At 37.2% G+C, this 17995-nt stretch overlaps 1 protein-coding gene across 1 annotated transcript in view; it reads left to right on the plus strand.

The window, feature by feature from the left end:
• LOC131973053 (nuclear factor of activated T-cells, cytoplasmic 3-like) overlaps positions 1-17699 on the plus strand; it is a 40039-nt gene extending 22340 nt beyond the window's left edge. The window contains exons 9-10 of the mRNA XM_059334898.1: positions 5992-6766; positions 17015-17699. Coding sequence (XP_059190881.1) covers positions 5992-6766; positions 17015-17154 — 915 coding nt within the window. The 3' untranslated portion in view covers positions 17155-17699. The remainder of the gene's footprint in view (positions 1-5991; positions 6767-17014) is intronic.
• The last annotated feature ends 296 nt before the right edge of the window (positions 17700-17995 follow it).

The raw sequence follows: 17995 nt of genomic DNA on the forward strand, positions 1-17995 counted from the left end.
AATAGAAATAATAATAGTAACAATAATAATATTGATAACAAGAAAAACTAGTTATGAACTAGTAATTTAATTAAGAATTATAGATTATGAATTAAAGGATAGTTTAATTATAAAGCTTTTTTTTATTTTTTATTATTTAACACTTTCCCAACACACAGTGAACATAATGTGCCTTAATAATTTATTCCCCCATTAATTCCTTTGTATTTGTCGCAGTCCGTCTGCTATTTTCATCATCACTTTGAGCTAAAATAGGTCATCAATATGCCAGGTTATCAATCCTTCATCACACACTCACTTACTCAGTCTGTGTTTGCTCTTTTTTCCAATTACTGCTGCAACTGGCGAGCTAACGTGCATAAAATAAAAACACAGACTCTTTCTTCTGAGGAACCAGGGGAAATAACAGCAGCCCATCGCGTATGTGTTCATAACATCAGAGTGTTTGACGTAATTAGAGCCGATCATGATACCACAGAGAGAAATATTCCCCTCAGGAGTTGGTGGAGACCTAACAGCCAAAGGGATAGTTTGGCTTTTTTGATGTAGGCTTGTATAAGGTACTATTTAAGTTTATTAAATACATGTACAATAGTGGAAACTATATTTAGAAGGAAACCGAAGCCATTATATCCACCTATGCTCTCTTTAACCCATTTAGGCCTAAAACGCCTGGAAAAAATGCCTGCAAAACCTTTGGGCGATTTTAAAATAAGCCCCTAAAACCTGAAGGTTTTTTTTGGTAATTCTGTGTCTTTTTGATAATTTTGTGTCTTTTTTTGGTAATTTTGTGTCTTTTTTTTGTAATTCTGTCTTTTTTGGTAATTTTGTGTCTTTTTTGGTAATTTTGTGTCTTTTTGGTAATTCTGTGTCTTTTCTTGGTAATTCTGTGTCTTTTCTTGTTAATTCTGTGACTTTTTTGGGTAATTCTGTGTCTTTTTTAATAATTTTGTGTCTTTTCTTGGTAATTCTGTGTCTTTTTTAATAATTTTGTGTCTTTTTTGGGTAATTCTGTGTCTTTTTGGTAATTCTGTGTCTTTTTTTGGTAATTTTGTGTCTTTTTGGTAATTCTGTGTCTTTTTGGTAATTTTGTGTCTTTTTGGTAATTCTGTGTCTTTTTGGGGTAATTCTGTGTCTTTTTTAATAATTTTGTGTCTTTTCTTGGTAATTCTGTGTCTTTTTTAATAATGTTGTGTCTTTTTGGGTAATTCTGTGTCTTTTTTAATAATTTTGTGTCTTTTTTGGGTAATTCTGTGTCTTTTTTAATCATTTTGTGTCTTTTTTGGGTGATGATTTCAAAGTTCTTGAAAAGTCTCATGTTGCATTGCAACACTCCCACATGTATTCTAATGCATTTCATTGGCCAAGAGACTGAAAATAGGTGTAAAAAAAACTACAAATACTACAAAACGACATATCCGCTTTCCAGGCTTTAATGGGTTAAAGTCACCAGACTCCATTGACAAAATAAGTAATTTTACCTTGCAGAACACAGGAGTTGCTGGTCTACCACTGCCTTGATCGTTGAATATTTTTGTGTGATTGTTTGACTTTGGTGTTTTAAAGGGCTAGTTTGGATTCAAGTTACACAATAACACAAACTAACTAGCCGATCGAGACAGCAGTGGACCAACAACTACTGTGTTCTGCAAGGTAAAATTTCTGTTTTTGCCAATGGAGTCTGGTGGCTTTGAAGAGAGCATAGATAACAGTTTCAGTCATGCCTGAGTAAACTTAACAGAGCTGTCTGATGGCAAGGTAAAAGTGCGATGCTACTTTATTCTTCTACTTCCCTATATTTCACAAGGAAGTATAGTACTTCTTACTTCACTACAATTACTCAAGAGGTGTGGTTACTCTTAAGATACAGACTTAAAACGTTTATCTAATGCCCATGTATTAAGCATTTATTCTAACAATTAATAAATTGTTTCTTACACACTATAATGCAGTTGTGTATAGTTCAAGGGATATTTAAAATGTTAATTAATGTACAGTATTGGTCAGAAACTTCTCCTATTTGTACATTTTTCATATTGTAACATCTGTGTATCGTCATTGGACTGTATTGTCATTTATGAGCTGTTTATACAGTAGCATACACTTATGGGGCGTTGACAGGAGGAGCTACTTGTAAAGGAGTATTTTATATGATTTTATTGGCACATTTACTGGAGTAAAGGGTCTGAATACTTCTTTCAGCACAGCCAATGGGATTATGGCCTTGCTCTGTGTCTGCTGGGTGTGTACAATAGTGTAAATAGGCAAAATGTTTGCATAAACCAGTAGTTCTCAACCTTTTTGAGTCGCGACCTCCAATTTAACATGCATGTTGCCCGTGACCCCCACTCACTGAATACAATCTCACACGCACAGTTCAGATCACCCAAAAAAGAGACAAGTGACCAAAAAAAGTAAACAAAATGACCAAACAGACACAAATTGACCACAAAATGATAAAAAAAAGACACAAAATGACCTAAAAAGACACAAAATGACCAAAAAAGACACAAAATGACCCAAAAAATGAACAAAATAACCAAGAAAGACACAAATTGACTACAAAATGACCAAAAAAGGCACAAAATGACCAAAAAAAGAAACAAAATGATCAAAAAAAGACACAAAATGACCAAAAAAGACACAATGACCAAAAAAAGACACAAAATTACCAAAAAAGACACAAAATTACCAAAAAAAAGATATTAAGTGACCAAAAAGACTAAAACACATTAACACACGCTGACTTCCAAAATGATTTGGCGATCCCCAGAAATTATCTCGCGACCCCAATTGGGGTCCCGACCCCAAGGTTGAGAATAGCTGGCCTAAACAACAAGGAGATGTTCTGTGTTTTGTCTTTGTTAGATTATTGTGGAGTTATTTTGCCCTCAAGTGGCCAAAAATTGAAAAATGATTATTGCAGCTTTAATGCAGCTTTGTTATTTATGGGCATACGACCACATTGAGAGGTTGATCTCTCTGAAAGATGACAGGGAGGACTCCATATATATTCCCTATTCCCTATATTTCCTATATATATTCTCTATATGTACAATGAGAAAGTTCTTGAGAGCTTGTTGAAACCACAGAGATTCTGAGTGTGTCTCAGGGAGGGGAGAGGGACGATGCTGCAGCCACCATTACATCACTTTGAAATGATCATTTAATGATAATCATGTCTTTTTTTTTTTTTTTATCTATTCAAAGCAAGTTACAAAGTGCTTATGAAACACTTAATGGAGCGATGCCTGCGAGCTAGTTCAGGCAGGCTGTTACGACCTTAGTTTGAGGTCTAGGGGTCACAGGAAGTAACATATTTGGTAAACATAAAACTATGCAGAAAAATGGCTGCATGGACTCAAAGTTGAACAATTATAATATTTATTAACAGGCAAATGGAATAAACAGAGATAAACCAACTAAGTAGCACAGAAAAAGGAAGCAGCTAAATCTTCAGGGTCTCCAAGGCCAGAATAAGAAACAAAATTCAATCACTATCTGGAAAATAAGATTCAGCTAAACCTACCAAACAAAACAGACAATGCTAAGTTCCCTAAATAAGCAAAAACAGGAGAAAACAGGTTAACAGAAATGGCAGAGAACCCCTACCAGGCTTCCAGACACTCTAACAAGTTGACTCTATATGTAGCTGTGAGATAAAACACAGAGCAGCTACAACACAAACTATATGCAGTCAACCAGAGCAGATCAGTGGCAAGAGAGAGGGGAGATCAGTGGATCTGGAGGTAGATAACAGCTCTCCTGACGAGCAGATCACACTCAGGTGTGAGTGAACAGGTATGCAGAGAGGGGCGTGGCAGGACCTGAAACACACAGAGAGAGGAGAACACACCCGTCCTCCAGAAAGAGGCTTAGAGACAGTCCACAGCCGTAACACAGGCAACTCCAGCTGTGCTGCCATACACATGACACGCCCCACTCCTCATACATCCTCCACCAAAACACACCCTCTATCCAATCTGGCGCTGTATTTAAGATGAGAGTAATCCTCAGCTCTCCTCTGCCTGCCAATGCTGCTGCTGCTGCACCGCCACTTGCTTTCTCAGTCCCACCACCACCCAGCATCCACCTGTAGGCTCCGACTGGGGATTTATTGCATCACTCCTCAATTCCTCATGTAACTGCTGAGGAGTGATGAGGTCGGAGCCTAGACGCCACATCTAATCTATGCTCATTGTCCAATAAACACATTATGCATCACGTGAGTTGTCTGACTGAAATAAAAATAGTGAATTTTAAAAGTGACCAAGGTGCCAAAACAGAAAAAAGCACTTAAGGTTTTAATGTTTGACTGAGGAATGGCCAGGAATGACCTACCAGAAGATCTCAGGTTGCATTCAGGCTCAAAGGAATTTGTAGTAGATTAATTTGTATGGGACTGAGACTTGTTACCTTTCATGTGATGACAATAATGTGTAAGTTGCAAGGTTATTATAGTTAACGAAAACTAACGAAATAACGAAAACTAGAATTGAAAAAACATTTTTGTTAACTGAAATAAAAATAAAAACTAGAGTTTTTAAAAAAAACGATAACTAACTGAAACTGTATTGCGTGGTTACAAAACTAACTAAAACTAACAAAAATTATAGTGGAAATGTCCTTAGTTTTCGTTTTTGTCAACTTTTTTCATTCATAATTCAGTGTTTCTATTTGAACATGCAACACATGGTGAATATCTTTACTGAGACTGGGATGTTTACACTAGAACCAAAATTCAAAACAGTTAATAACCTTATTGGGGCTGAGATGATAAACCAAAGGAAATAAAAGCAAAATTTATTATGACCACTTTGAATCTGGCACCCAACACATAAGCCATTACAAAAAAACTAAAACTAACACTAAAACTAATAAAAACTAAACTAAAACTAAGCATTTTCAAAAACTAAAAACTAAACTAAAACTAGAAAACTCACTCTTAAAACTATCTAAAACTAACTGAATTTGAAAACAAAAATTCACAACGAAATTAAAACTAAAACTAATGAAAAATCCAAAACTATTATAACCTTGGTAAGTTGAATCTTTGCTCTTCTTTTGCAATCTGATACATTTTTCATTTGCATTGCATTGCATTTTTGTTTGTTTTTATGTTCAAATCAACACTTCTCAAGGTCTTCCTCAAAAATATTTTGCTCATGCATCTTATACTAAGCAGATATGCATACACACAGTAAGGAATTCAGACCAATTATATACCAATCTATCTTTCTGCTCACATTTATCCTTTCCATGTGAAATGTATGAACCCAAAGGAGAAAATCACAACTCGTGAGACATAATGAATTTGACTACACTACTGGTCAAAAGTTTTAGAACACACCAACTTTTCCAGAATTTATTTGAAAATTATGCAGTTTAATATCTCAGTGTACTCTGAAATGAATGCACATTTGCAACATTTAAAATTCTTTATTGAGCATGATAGTGTTTTGAAAGTAAAAAAAAGATTCAAAATCACATTTTATGTCGAACTAAAGGACTAAAAAAAGACACAAAATGACAAAAAAAGACACAAAATGACAAAAAAGACACCAAAAGACACAAAATGACTAAAAAAAAGAAACAAAATTACCAAAATAAGACACCAAATAACTTACAAACACATGAAAAGAATGCAAAAATGGACAAAATAGCCCAAGACTCCATAGAGTTAAGTTGTTAACCCATTTCTTGTTCCCTGAAAAAAGGCCTACTTGTATAATTCTGAAATGTACATTATCTTTCAGTTTTGTTTAAGCTTACCTTTTTTTATTTACCTCTGGCAGTTCACCACTTACCTTTGTACCCTTTCAAGCTGTTCATTTGACTTGAACTGCTTGAATTTCAATAAAAAACTGGAAAAATTGGGGTGTTCTAAAACTTTTGACCGGTAGTGTATCTTTTGTTTTTCTGTGGCATTTAGATTCATCTTGCAAATGTTACTTGCAGGTGATTTCATGTCCTTGTGTCTGTGTGTTTCAGTCCAGCATTGTGGTGGAGGTTCCTCCCTACAATAAGAAGACAACAGACTCTGTCCAAGTCCAGTTCTACGTCTCTAACGGGAAGAGAAAGAGAAGTTTGACACATAGCTTCACTTACCTGCCTGGAGTCAGACGTCACCTCCCTGCTGCTGCTGGAGTCAAACAAGAGCGCTGGGAGACGGACCACACCTCCCACAATGCACCTGGCTTCGGCCAGCTGCCGTCACATGACCGAGTGATTGGCCCGGACATGGTTTATTATGATTCCTGTGACATCATCCCAGTGCATTGTGGTCCTCAGTCCCAGAGCGCGCCGCATCTTCATCATCCCGCTCCCTCCTCTGCTCCCCTTCACACCTCGTTAATGTTTCATCCCACCTCCTCCATCCCTCTTCACAACTCCTTCTCCTTGCCCCAGCAGTCCTCCTCGGTCCCCCTTCAGACCTTGATTCCTCTGCAGACCTGCGTCATGCCTCCTCAGACCTTCACTGTCCGCTCTCAGTCCTCCTCGATTCCTCCTCAAGTCTCCACGATGCCGCTCCAGGCCTCTTCGATGCCCCTTCAGACCTTCGCCGTCCCTCCTCCCGAACCGTCCGGTGGACGTCAGAGGGAGCACCCTCCATCTCTGAGCCCCAGAAGAGGCTTTGCGACCCCTGCTGTCCCTCAGAAGGACTCTCCGCTGTCCAGCCCGGGGGAGGTGCCAAGCATTAAGCAGGAGCCAGAAGACCAGCGAAATCTGGGATCCTTGGGCCTCCAGGAGATCACACTGGATGATGGTAGGAAGCTGAGTGTACTCATTAACTAATTAATTAACAGATCCCCTGTAGGCTTGAAAGGCAGCTCTGAAAAAGTTTGTATCTCTCTTCTCGCGGAGGGCAGCAGTTACAGTAGGTTTAAAGATTCTTTAACCCATTGAAGCCTGGAAAGCGGATAGGTTGTTGTTTTGTAGTATTTGTATAAGCTCTCAAATACTTTTAGAATTTCATTTCTATCTGCTACAGAGGCTGAAAAATCTATTATTTAGTAGAAGCGTGACACTTCTGTTGAATTTCCAGAAAAACTTCAGGTTTTAGGGGCTGATTTTAAAATCGCCCAGAGGTTTTACAGGCGTTTCAGGCCTCAATGGGTTAAATGCACTGTGTGATATTTTCTGCAGTTAGGGCTCTCTAAATCAAAACCATGACAAAAGACATAATAATAAACCAGAACAAAAAAACAAAAAGAGTATAGTAACGTCATGAAATGGCGTGAGATGGTGGGATTTTTCTTTTGTACCATTGGCTTCATTGCTGTTGGCTTCTTGTGGTTAGGATTCAATGCTTAGGAGGTTTTAACCAGATGCCGAATAATCCACAGAGGTCCTCTCCGCTTCAAAATAAGCGGCTAAATGATTAAAACCAGTAAAACCAGAAAAAAACTCAGTGTTTCTCCGATGGTGTTGCTGTTGAGGACATGCTGCAAACATGGCTGCAAGGCCAGCTGCTGCTAATGTTTTCTCAGGTAATTTAAGATCCAGACATCTGAAAATGAAAATCCTTTATCCGGTTTAAACATATAGTCAAAAACAACAAAGATCTAAAAAGTGTACCATGAAAATTACAATATGTGCCACCCCATTCCTGTTGTTGTCCTCGGTCCACACCAAGGTTATAATAGTTTGGGAATTTTCATTAGTTTTAGTTTTAATTTCGTTGTGAATTTTTGTTTTCAAATTCAGTTAGTTTTAGTTAGTTTTTAGAGTGAGTTTTCTAGTTTTAGTTTAGTTTTTATTTTTTGAAAATGCTTAGTTTTAGTTTAGTTTTTATTAGTTTTAGTGTTAGTTTTAGTTTTTTTGTAATGGGCTATATGTTGGGTGCGAGATTCAAAGAGGTCATAATAAATGTTTCCTTTATTTCCTTTGGTTTATCATCTCAGCCCCAATAAGGTTATTAACTCTTACAGTCCTGGGTGTTTTGAATTTTAGTTCTAGTGTAAACATCCCAGTCTCAGTAAACATATTTACCTATTTACCATGTTCAAATAGAAACACTGAATTATGAATGAAAAAAGTTGACAAAAACGAAAACTAAGGAAATTTTCACTATAATTTTAGTTAGTTTTAGTTAGTTTTGTAACCACAAAATACAGTTTTAGTTAGTTATCGTTTTTTAAAAACTCTAGTTTTTATTTTTATTTCAGTTAACGAAAATGTTTTTTCAATTCTAGTTTTCGTTATTTCGTTAGTTTTCGTTAACTATAATAACCTCGGTCCACACATAAAACACTTTGCCAAAAGGTGCTGAAATCTAACTAACCTTCGGCCTCTAAAACACTGTCACCTCCTTCTCTATGGGCTTTTGGAACTGCCAACCTGCAGTAAACAAAAGTGATTTTATTATTGGACTGGCCTGACGCGAGACGTGCATGCCCCCAAGGAAAATTTTTTTACATTTGTGCATCAATCTTGTGCACTTTGAGAACTAAATGAGAACAAACACCTCACACAACATTTTTTCACAGTCGGGAGATACCATGACATAGAATCTTTGTTATCCTAGTGTGACATTTTCAGTTGCTGTTAACAGCTTTTCCACTCCTACATGGAGTAGCCAGCCAGTGTTGAAAAATAGCTGGCTAAGGGGTTCTGCGGGCATGCCCCTCGGAGAATTAGTTTTTTCAATAAAAAGCCCAAGTTTGGTGTCTGCTCACACATTCAAATGCCACTATTCCATCATATACACTGATCTTAATGATTCCATATTTATTAATTATTGTAAAAAGAATACGGATTCTTCTATGTTTTATTTAAAGGAACACTCCACCGTTTTTTCATATTAAAACATGTTATTCGGTCAAGTAAGACGAGTTGATACAGACCTCTTGCGTCTCAATGCGTGCACTCAATCGCCCTGGCGCGCGGCGCCACTTGGCTAGCACTTAGCTTAGCCCAGTTCATTCATTAGGATCCAAACAGATGGACAGTTAGAAGCGACCAAACTCCTCCACGTTTTCCCTATTTAAATACAGCTACACGAGTAGTTAAACGACCAAGTATGGCGACACAAAATAAAACGTGGCGCTTTTCTAAGCGGATAAAAAGGATAACTATAATGTATGGCGGAATAGCACTTGGGAGCACTTCGACTCGGCGCAGTAATATCATCACTCCTGAGGGGAGAAGATTTTTCAGGAGTGATGATAATGAAAGACATCCACAACACGGATGCATGGACAAAGAGGATATGACGTCATTGACTGGCAGCCAAATGAAATGCACTGTTGCCTAAACTAAAATGACACATTTCTCAGGGTTTGAAAATTGTTAGAAACATATTAGGTACCGTAATTAAACAATTAACAAAATATTATACTTAACTCACACTCAAATGGAGAGGCAGCAGCCTTGCTTAGACTGTGGGATCTGGTTCCCTGATAGTTTCAGCTGTGCAGCTGTGTGGCTGCTGGCCTCCTGAAGTGTGTGTATGCGTCTGTCCACACTTGCTCTGTGATGTTGGTTATTTATATGTCGGGGCCCCCTGTGTGTGTGTGTGTGTGTTTGTGTGTGAATACTGTGTTTCTCTCTGATCTGGGTTAATAATAGCTGTGTCTGCTTGTTGCTGCTCTGAATGATGCAGATGGGGGTTAAATCTGTTGCTGCGCCTCAGGGCCAGCAGCTGTCGTCAGGCCTCTGACCCTCTGCCTGGCTGCCTCTCCTCCCGCTTCGCCTCCAGCTTGACTTTGACTTCAGCAGCCTGGAGAAACGTTGAGGATTTAAACACTGAGACTGCAGCAATTCTAATGGTTATCACTAGGGATGGGTACCAAATTCGGTACTTTTATAGGTACCGACCGAATTCCGTCGGTACTACCGAGTATTGATTCATGTAAAATCAAACGGTACAATGTTTCGGTACCTTAACAGCATTAACTTTAAACTGATCATTGATTTCAACCCGTTTACATTTAACGTCTTTGATTAACAAGCGTGCTGACGATCGCACTATTTATTTTTTTATTTACCTCCTCGTCTGGTCCTGTCTGCTCACCGCGGCCACTAGCCACTAGCTGCCCTCTTCCAACCCGGCGCAGAGACGAACAGCCCAGCTCTAGGCCTGCTAGCCGCCAGCTGCTATTTCTCCAATATCTCTACCCGGGCTTGGCTTTCGTCTGCCTCCAGATTGGACCTTCCTTACTCCGTTTGCTCTCTCCATTCATCCGTAGACTAGTCATTAACAGCTAGCAGCTAGCTGCTGCATCTCTGGTCCTCCGCTAATACTCCGCTCTTCAACTCAGGAATATTACCTGCCACTTTACTCCAAAATGCCTTGCTGAAATTAAATCCCTCAGACTCCTGCGTCATCCTCGATATGTGCACAGAGCAGCCCGACTCAACTTTGTTTATTCCAACCATGCTATGCCCACAATACTGTCTGACCGGTGCTGCGCCGCACAACTACGACGTCATCACAATAAATCACACGTGCACTTGCAACCTTTTTTTTTTTTTCTCCTCCGTGCTTTGCCACCTGAGAGCTCCTCTGCATTCTTTGATAACACTGCAACCTTCATGTTACAAAATGCACGTTCACTCACCAATAAAGCACTGCTCATCCTGGATTTTATATTGTTTTGATATATTTTTTAAAGTTTATATTTTGAGAAATAAATATGTTGAATTGAAAAAATAAAATTTTATTATTAAACAAATTAACATTTATTACCACATAAACAAACGCAAAAGTACCGAAAATTGGTACCGTTGAGTACCGGTACCGATTCCCAGGTACCGGGTATCGGTACCGTATCGGTTCAAATGTGAAAGGTACCCATCCCTAGTTATCACTGCTGCTGCTGCTGATTTGAAGGTTAAAATATGTCCAGATGTGTGTGACCCCTTGTCACAGGTTGGATATGTGTTGGTTATCCCAACAGTCTACATCCTTTCTGCTGTTTCCACGAATTATTTTGCAGGGGAACTGTCGTTGTATCCTTAGTATGGCAACATCCAAAACGATTGTAATTTGTTTAGAGAAACTGTGGCTTAACAAGAAACAGACAAGGCTGCTTTTGATTCACAAGCAATAAGAAAAAAATATAAGAAAGTCTGCCAAAGTTAACAATTTGTGTAGCAAGACCAAGAGTCTACAGCCATGCCCACACATCTGTACACACAGAAACAGCTGTGTTTTGAGCTAGATGAAAAGTTATGGGATCACCAAAATGATTACCGTTCATCCTGAGAGAAATTTCCTTCATTATCCATCTGTTACGACCTTAGTTTGAGGTCCAGGGGTCACAGGAAGTAACATATTTGGTAAACATAAAACTATGCAGAAAAATGGCTGCGTGGACTCAAAGTTGAACAATTATAATATTTATTAACAGGCAAATGGAATAAACAGAGATAACCAACTAAGTAGCACAGAAAAAGGAAGCAGCTAAATCTTCAGGGTCTCCAAGGCCAAAATAAGAAACAAAAGTCAATCACTATCTGGAAAATAAGATTCAGCTAAACCTACCAAACAAAACAGACAATGCTAAGCTCCCTAAATAAGCAAAAACAGGAGAAAACAGGTTAACAGAAATGGTAGAGAACCCCTAGCAGGCTTCCAGACACTCTAACAAGTTGACTCTATATGTAGCTGTGAGACAAAACACAGAGCAGCTACAACACAAACTATATGCAGTCAACCAGAGCAGATAAGTGGCAAGAGAGAGGGGAGATCAGTGGATCTGGAGGTAGATAACAGCTCTCCTGACGAGCAGATCACACTCAGGTGTGAGTGAACCAGGTATGCAGAGAGGGGCGTGGCAGGACCTGAAACACACAGAGAGAGGAGAACACACCTGTCCTCTAGAACAGTAGTTCTCAACCTTTTTGAGTCGCGACCTCCAATTTAACATGTATGTTGTTCGCGACCCCCACTCAACCAAAAAAATAAACTTACCAAAAATGACCAAAAAAGACACTACATGATAGAAGAAAACTAAAATACTTAAAAAAGAAACAAAATGACCAAAAAAGACACAGAATTACCAAAAAAATGACACTAAATTACTAAAAAAGACACTAAATTACTAAAAAAGACACATAATTATTTTTAAAAAGACACAAAATTACCAAAAAAAGACACAGAATTACCAAAAAGACACAAAATGGCCCAAAAAAGAAAGAAAAGACACAAAGTGGCCCAAAAAGAAAGAAAAGACACAAAATGACCAAAAACACACAAAATGGCCAAAAAAAGGAAACAAAATGGCCCAAAAAAGTCACAAATTGACCACAAAATTATCAAAAAAAGACATTAAATGACCAAAGAAGACAGAGCTGACTTCCAAAATGATTTGGTGACCCCCAGAAATCATCTCGCGACCCCAATTGGGGTCCCGACCTCAAGGTTGAGAATGGCTGCTCTAGAAAGAGGCTTAGAGACAGTCCACAGCCGTAACACCATCCAATAGTTGATTTATTTCACTCAAAACCACAAATGTCAACTTCATAGTGATTTAAAGAGAAAAAAAAAAGGTATCACCAAAGTAATTATGCTTTATCGCCTGGGTAACTTAAATTTCTGGTCACTTTTCAACCAAATTTAGCCTTTTTGTCCAAATCTGCGCTTACTGGCTACTGTCATTACACTCAACTTCTACTGTTAACACTAATATGGCTATAACTGTGGTTGTTACTCTCCTCCTCTCTCTGTTTGCAAGAGTTGTTTTCTGTGTTCATTCAATTATTGTAGAGAGCACTGAAGCCATGGTGACGGAGTGATGACTGTAGGTCAGACTGGACCGACATTACATTTCCAGCTCAATAATTTAATTTAATTTTGGTCATGTGCATGGTTTGGATTTGGCTTGTGGCATCAGATCAGATGTTTTTACTCAACAATGTGTGGGAAAGAGCCAATGGAAAATTATTTTCAGATTTGCTCTTCTGCTTTACTGCCCAGTACAGAATTACAGCACATATCCATTTATTTGGGCATATTGGTTTAGTTTTCAGAGCAACTTCACTGAAAATGAAAAGTATGTTAAACATACACTACTGGTCAAAAGTTTTAGAACACACCAACTTTTTCAGAATTTAATTGAAAATGATGCAGTTTAATGTCTCAGTGTACTCTGAAATGAATGCACATTTGCAACATTTAAAATTCTTTATTGAGCATGATAGTGTTTTGAAAGTAAAAAAAAGATTCAAAATCACATTTTATGTTGGACTAAAGGACTAAAAAAAGACACAAAATGACTAAAAAAAGACACAAAATGACCAAAAAAAGACACAAAATGACTTACAAAGACATGAAGAGAATTCAAAAATGGACAAAATAGCCCAAGACTCCATAGAGTTAAGTTGTTAACCCATTTCTTGTTCCCTGAAAAAGGCCTACTTGTATAATTCTGAAATGTACATTATTTTTCAGTTTTGGTTAAGCTTACCTTTTTTTATTTACCTCTGGCAGTTCACCACTTACCTTTGTACCCTTTCAAGCTGTTCATTTGACTTGAACTGCTTGAATTAAAAAAAATAAATGGAAAAATCGGGGTGTTCTTAAACTTTTGATCGGTAGTGTATATACATACATACATACATACATATACATACACATAAAACCAAACAAATAATAATAATGCTAAATAAATAAATAAAATAAAAAAGGGACATTTAGAGGAGATATACAGAATGCTTGGAAAAAAACAAACTAAAAATAGCTATAACAATTTGTATATGTTGTGCCTATGGAGTGTGAGTTTTGTATGGGATGAGAAGAAGAATGTATATTCTGAATCCATACATGCAGATGAAAATGGGTTCAAAAGTCAGCGTGTTAGATAGATAGATAGATAGATAGATAGACAGACAGACAGACAGACAGATAGACAGACTGACAGACTTTATTTATCCCAAGCTGGGAAATTACAGTGTAGCAGCAGCATTACACACATAGACAATGACAATTAAATAAAAAGAACAACCTAGGCATACTTCAAGCAATAAAATATAAAAATACAATAAAAAATAAAGTGTCTAAAGAAGGAGTATGTATTAAGGAGTAGAATAGAATTCCAGTGCAGAATAAATATGAATATACAGTATGAAAATGTTGGTGCTATGTTCTGTGATGATTGTTGTTGTGTTGGTTTTGCTTGGTGAGCTTCAGGTTTCACAGCAGAGCTATGTATAGACTGAGTGGAGCCATTTGCTGCCGTGTAAATAGACTCACCAGAGCAGCTTTATTACTGCTACTAATAATAAAGAACTCAATCATTTCTCACCTCCACTGAGAGCCTGCAGCCTGCACAGCGTGTGTCCTGAGTGCTGGTTTATGATGTTGAATCAGTTTGTGGTAATTATGGGATTAGTTTTTAATTACATAAACATGCTGCGAAGGTTTCTCTTTTGCAACCACAAGTGAACCTGGCGAGGTAAATTCATCAGGCGCTCATTGGAAGTAAAATGTGGTGGATGTGTGAGTTTGTGTCCAGCTGCTCCCTCCTGTGGCTGAGCTGCAATTATTTTTATATTTAATGTGTTAATGACAGTTAAACAAGGCAACATACATAGACCGACAAGTAGCACTTCAACTCTCAGGAAATATATCAGACATATACAAGTCTGAAGAAGTGGTTTAATATTTTCTTGAAACATACACTACTGGTCAAAAGTTTTAGAACACACCAACTTTTCCAGAATTTTATTGCAAATGATGCAGTTTAATGTCTCAGTGTACTCTGAAATTAATGCACATAACAAATAAACAATTGAAGTTCAAGAGGAAATCAGAGAACCAATTTAGAAAGGAAACTTTTGACTCATCAAAGTAGCACCTGAACAGGTAGAACAGCTGAACACACTCAGTGGAAATCAAATATTCTTCAGAAAGTTCTTCCCAACTCTGCTGTAGAAGTTCCCTTAAATGTGGAGCAACTTGTAGGTTGTAAGTGATCAAGAAAAGTTGGGACACCTGTAGGAATTGGTAGCAACTTAGCAACTTTCAAGGCTTGATCAACCTCCGTTGCTGCAGAACTGCTTTAAGTTTTACACCCATTTCTTGTTCCCTGAAAAGGGCCTTCTTGTATAATTCTGAAATGTACATTATTTTTCAGTTTTGGTTAACCTTACCTTTTTTTATTACCTCTGGCAGTTCACCACTTACCTTTGTACCCTTTCAAGCTGTTCATTTGACTAGAAATTGTGGTGTTCTAAAACTTTTGACCAGTAGTGTATGTTTGTAGTTAGGTCCCCAGAATTGTAATACCCTTCATAGATCAAAATGTCCCTGATTAAGGACAGTAGATGAGCAATAACCAGACATAGCTTCTGATTTATCCCAGTGAATACAATATTGAGATAACTGTGTAAATTCTTATACAGTTGAATAAAGGGGGTGTAGACTTTTATGTTTTAAAAGTAATAACATCATCCATGTGCATTAAAAGTTTGATGCCCACTGTAATCCCATTAATATACATATTATCCATCAATTTCTGTGCTTTAGGGCGCTAAAGCACAGAAATAATATCTGGCTTTCCCTGCATGTGGAAGGACTTTGGAGGAATGCTTTGTGATGCGGTGCAAAGCTGTCACCTTGCACGGCAGCTGGATTCTCATGAGATCATGCGCGAATCACAGGATAGCAGATTAATTTATTTAAAACAATTGTGCAAGAACCGCTCGTTAGAACCAAGGTTATAATAGTTTTGGATTTTTCATTAGTTTGAGTTTTAATTTCGTTGTGAATTTTTGTTTTCAAAATTCAGTTAGTTTTAGTTAGTTTTTAGAGTGAGTTTGCTAGTTTTAGTTTAGTTTTTATTTTTTGAAAATGCTTAGTTTTAGTTTTGTTTTTTATTAGTTTTAGTGTTAGTTTTAGTTTTTTTGTAATGGGCTATGTGTTGGGTGTGAGATTCAAAGAGGTCATAATACATTTTGCCTTCATTTCCTTTGGTTTATCATCTCAGCCCCAATAAGGTTATTAACTCTTACAGTTCTGGGTGTTTTGAATTTTGTTTCGAGTGTAGACATCCCAGTCTCAGTAAACATATTTACCATGTGTTGCATGTTCAAATAGAAACACTGAATTATGAATGAAAAAACGAAAACTAAGGACATTTTCACTATAATTTTAGTTAGTTTTAGTTAGTTTTGTAACCACACAATACAGTTTCATCGTTTTTTCGTATCGTTTTTTAAAAAACTCTAGTTTTTATTTTTATTTCAGTTAACGAAAATCTTTTTTCAATTCTAGTTTTCGTTATTTCGTTAACTATAATAACCTTGGTTAGAACAGATTTATTGTTAAGTGGCTTGTGATGTATGGCAACTTGTCACATTCAGCAGTTTTCTTGTATTTTGAATTTTCTCTTTTGTATAAATAATTTACAAGTGGTACAGACCACTTTTAGGAGTTGAAGTCATTTTGAGTTTGAAAATCCATAAAAATTATGAATTCTTATCTTAATTTTCTCTTACATTTTGCGTAAGAGAAAGACATTTTCTTGCATGAGGCCTATTTATGGCACCGGTGATGTAGACGTTTTTGACAGAGTTCATTTAGTCACCTGCCAAGTATTTTTTTAAAAGAGTCATTTCCGAGCAGTTTTGAATAATGGTTTCTCATAGCACCAACATTTTTATACTGTATATTCATATTTATTCTGCACTGGAATTCTATTCTACTCCTTCTTTAGACACTTTATATTTTATTGTATTTTTATTGTATTTTTATATTTTATTGCTTGAAGTATGCCTAGGTTGTTCTTTTTATTTAATTGTGTTGTTATTGTCTATGTGTGTAATGCTGCTGCTACACTGTAATTTCCCAGCTTGGGATAAATAAAATCTATCTATCTATCTATCTATCTATCTATCAATCCAATCAATCAATCAAGCGGCTGTGTGTAAAAAAAACAAAAACATATTGCAGTGTCAGGTCATAAAAGCTGCAGAACAGATAAAATAAGTGGAATTTGAGTTCATTTTGTATTTGTCAAAAAACCCTTGAAAATAGTAAACCATTGTGTCTCATGCTTTTGTTTTGCAGTGAATGAGATCATCGACAGAGACATTGGCAGCCTGAGCAGCAGCAGCGCCCAGCCCGACCAGTTTGACCAGTACCACCAGTACGACTGGGAGCACAAGTCCAGTGACTCGGCCTTACCGTTCTGCGGAGGCCCGCAGTAGTCATGTTCGCACAAAGTGCACCAAACTTTTTCTTCAAGTGCCTGAAAACCAATCAGCAGCCTCTGAAGAGTCCGCGGGCTCGTCTCATCAGGGTTCCCTTCAGATTACTGTTTCTTTGTCTGTCTCAGGAATTTTAGCGTGAAGCCGACTCGTACCTCGCTGACACCCCAAAGATGTTTTAGCCTTTCACGGCCGAATTGGAAGAACTATAGTTCAAGTATAAAAGGGCTGTAATTCAAGTTTTACATAATCAGAACAATCAGTGATGTCATTAACAGAGGCTGAAGAAAATGATGTCATTATTTATTGGCCAGTTAATTTAGAAAATTTATTTTTGATACTCTGGATGTGATCCAGTAAAAAAAACTAAAAGTCCTTCAGTTGATCATTTACATTTTTATAGCTTGGTTTTACTCTCTGTACAGTTTACATTTTCTTCACTGAATTACATTAATGCTGTTCGACCTGAACTGTTTTGGTGTGAAGCTTAAGACACTGAATTATAGAATGTATTGTAAAGGTTGAAGTAAAAAGAAAGGAAAGTATTGGGTGTTCCGTGTTTTGATAAAAAAAAAAAAAATGGGATGAATGATGAGCTTGAGTTGTAAAATGCTTTATTTTGTTATTTATTCTGGAACTTATCGTTTCACACATTTCCAACAGGCTTGTTCAGTTCATGCAGCAACACATTTAAGGCACTTGTGTGGCTGTTGATACTCATTTACATTTCTTCTGTCAAAGGCATCTGGTGACTTTGAAGGGAGGATAGATAACAGCTTCAGCTCCCTTTGTACACTTAAACTGATAGTGTTTTTACTTACAGTACAGGCCAAAAGTTTGG

The sequence above is a fragment of the Centropristis striata genome, chromosome 6 (genome assembly GCF_030273125.1).
Source record: "Centropristis striata isolate RG_2023a ecotype Rhode Island chromosome 6, C.striata_1.0, whole genome shotgun sequence".
Classification (NCBI taxonomy): domain Eukaryota; kingdom Metazoa; phylum Chordata; class Actinopteri; order Perciformes; family Serranidae; genus Centropristis; species Centropristis striata.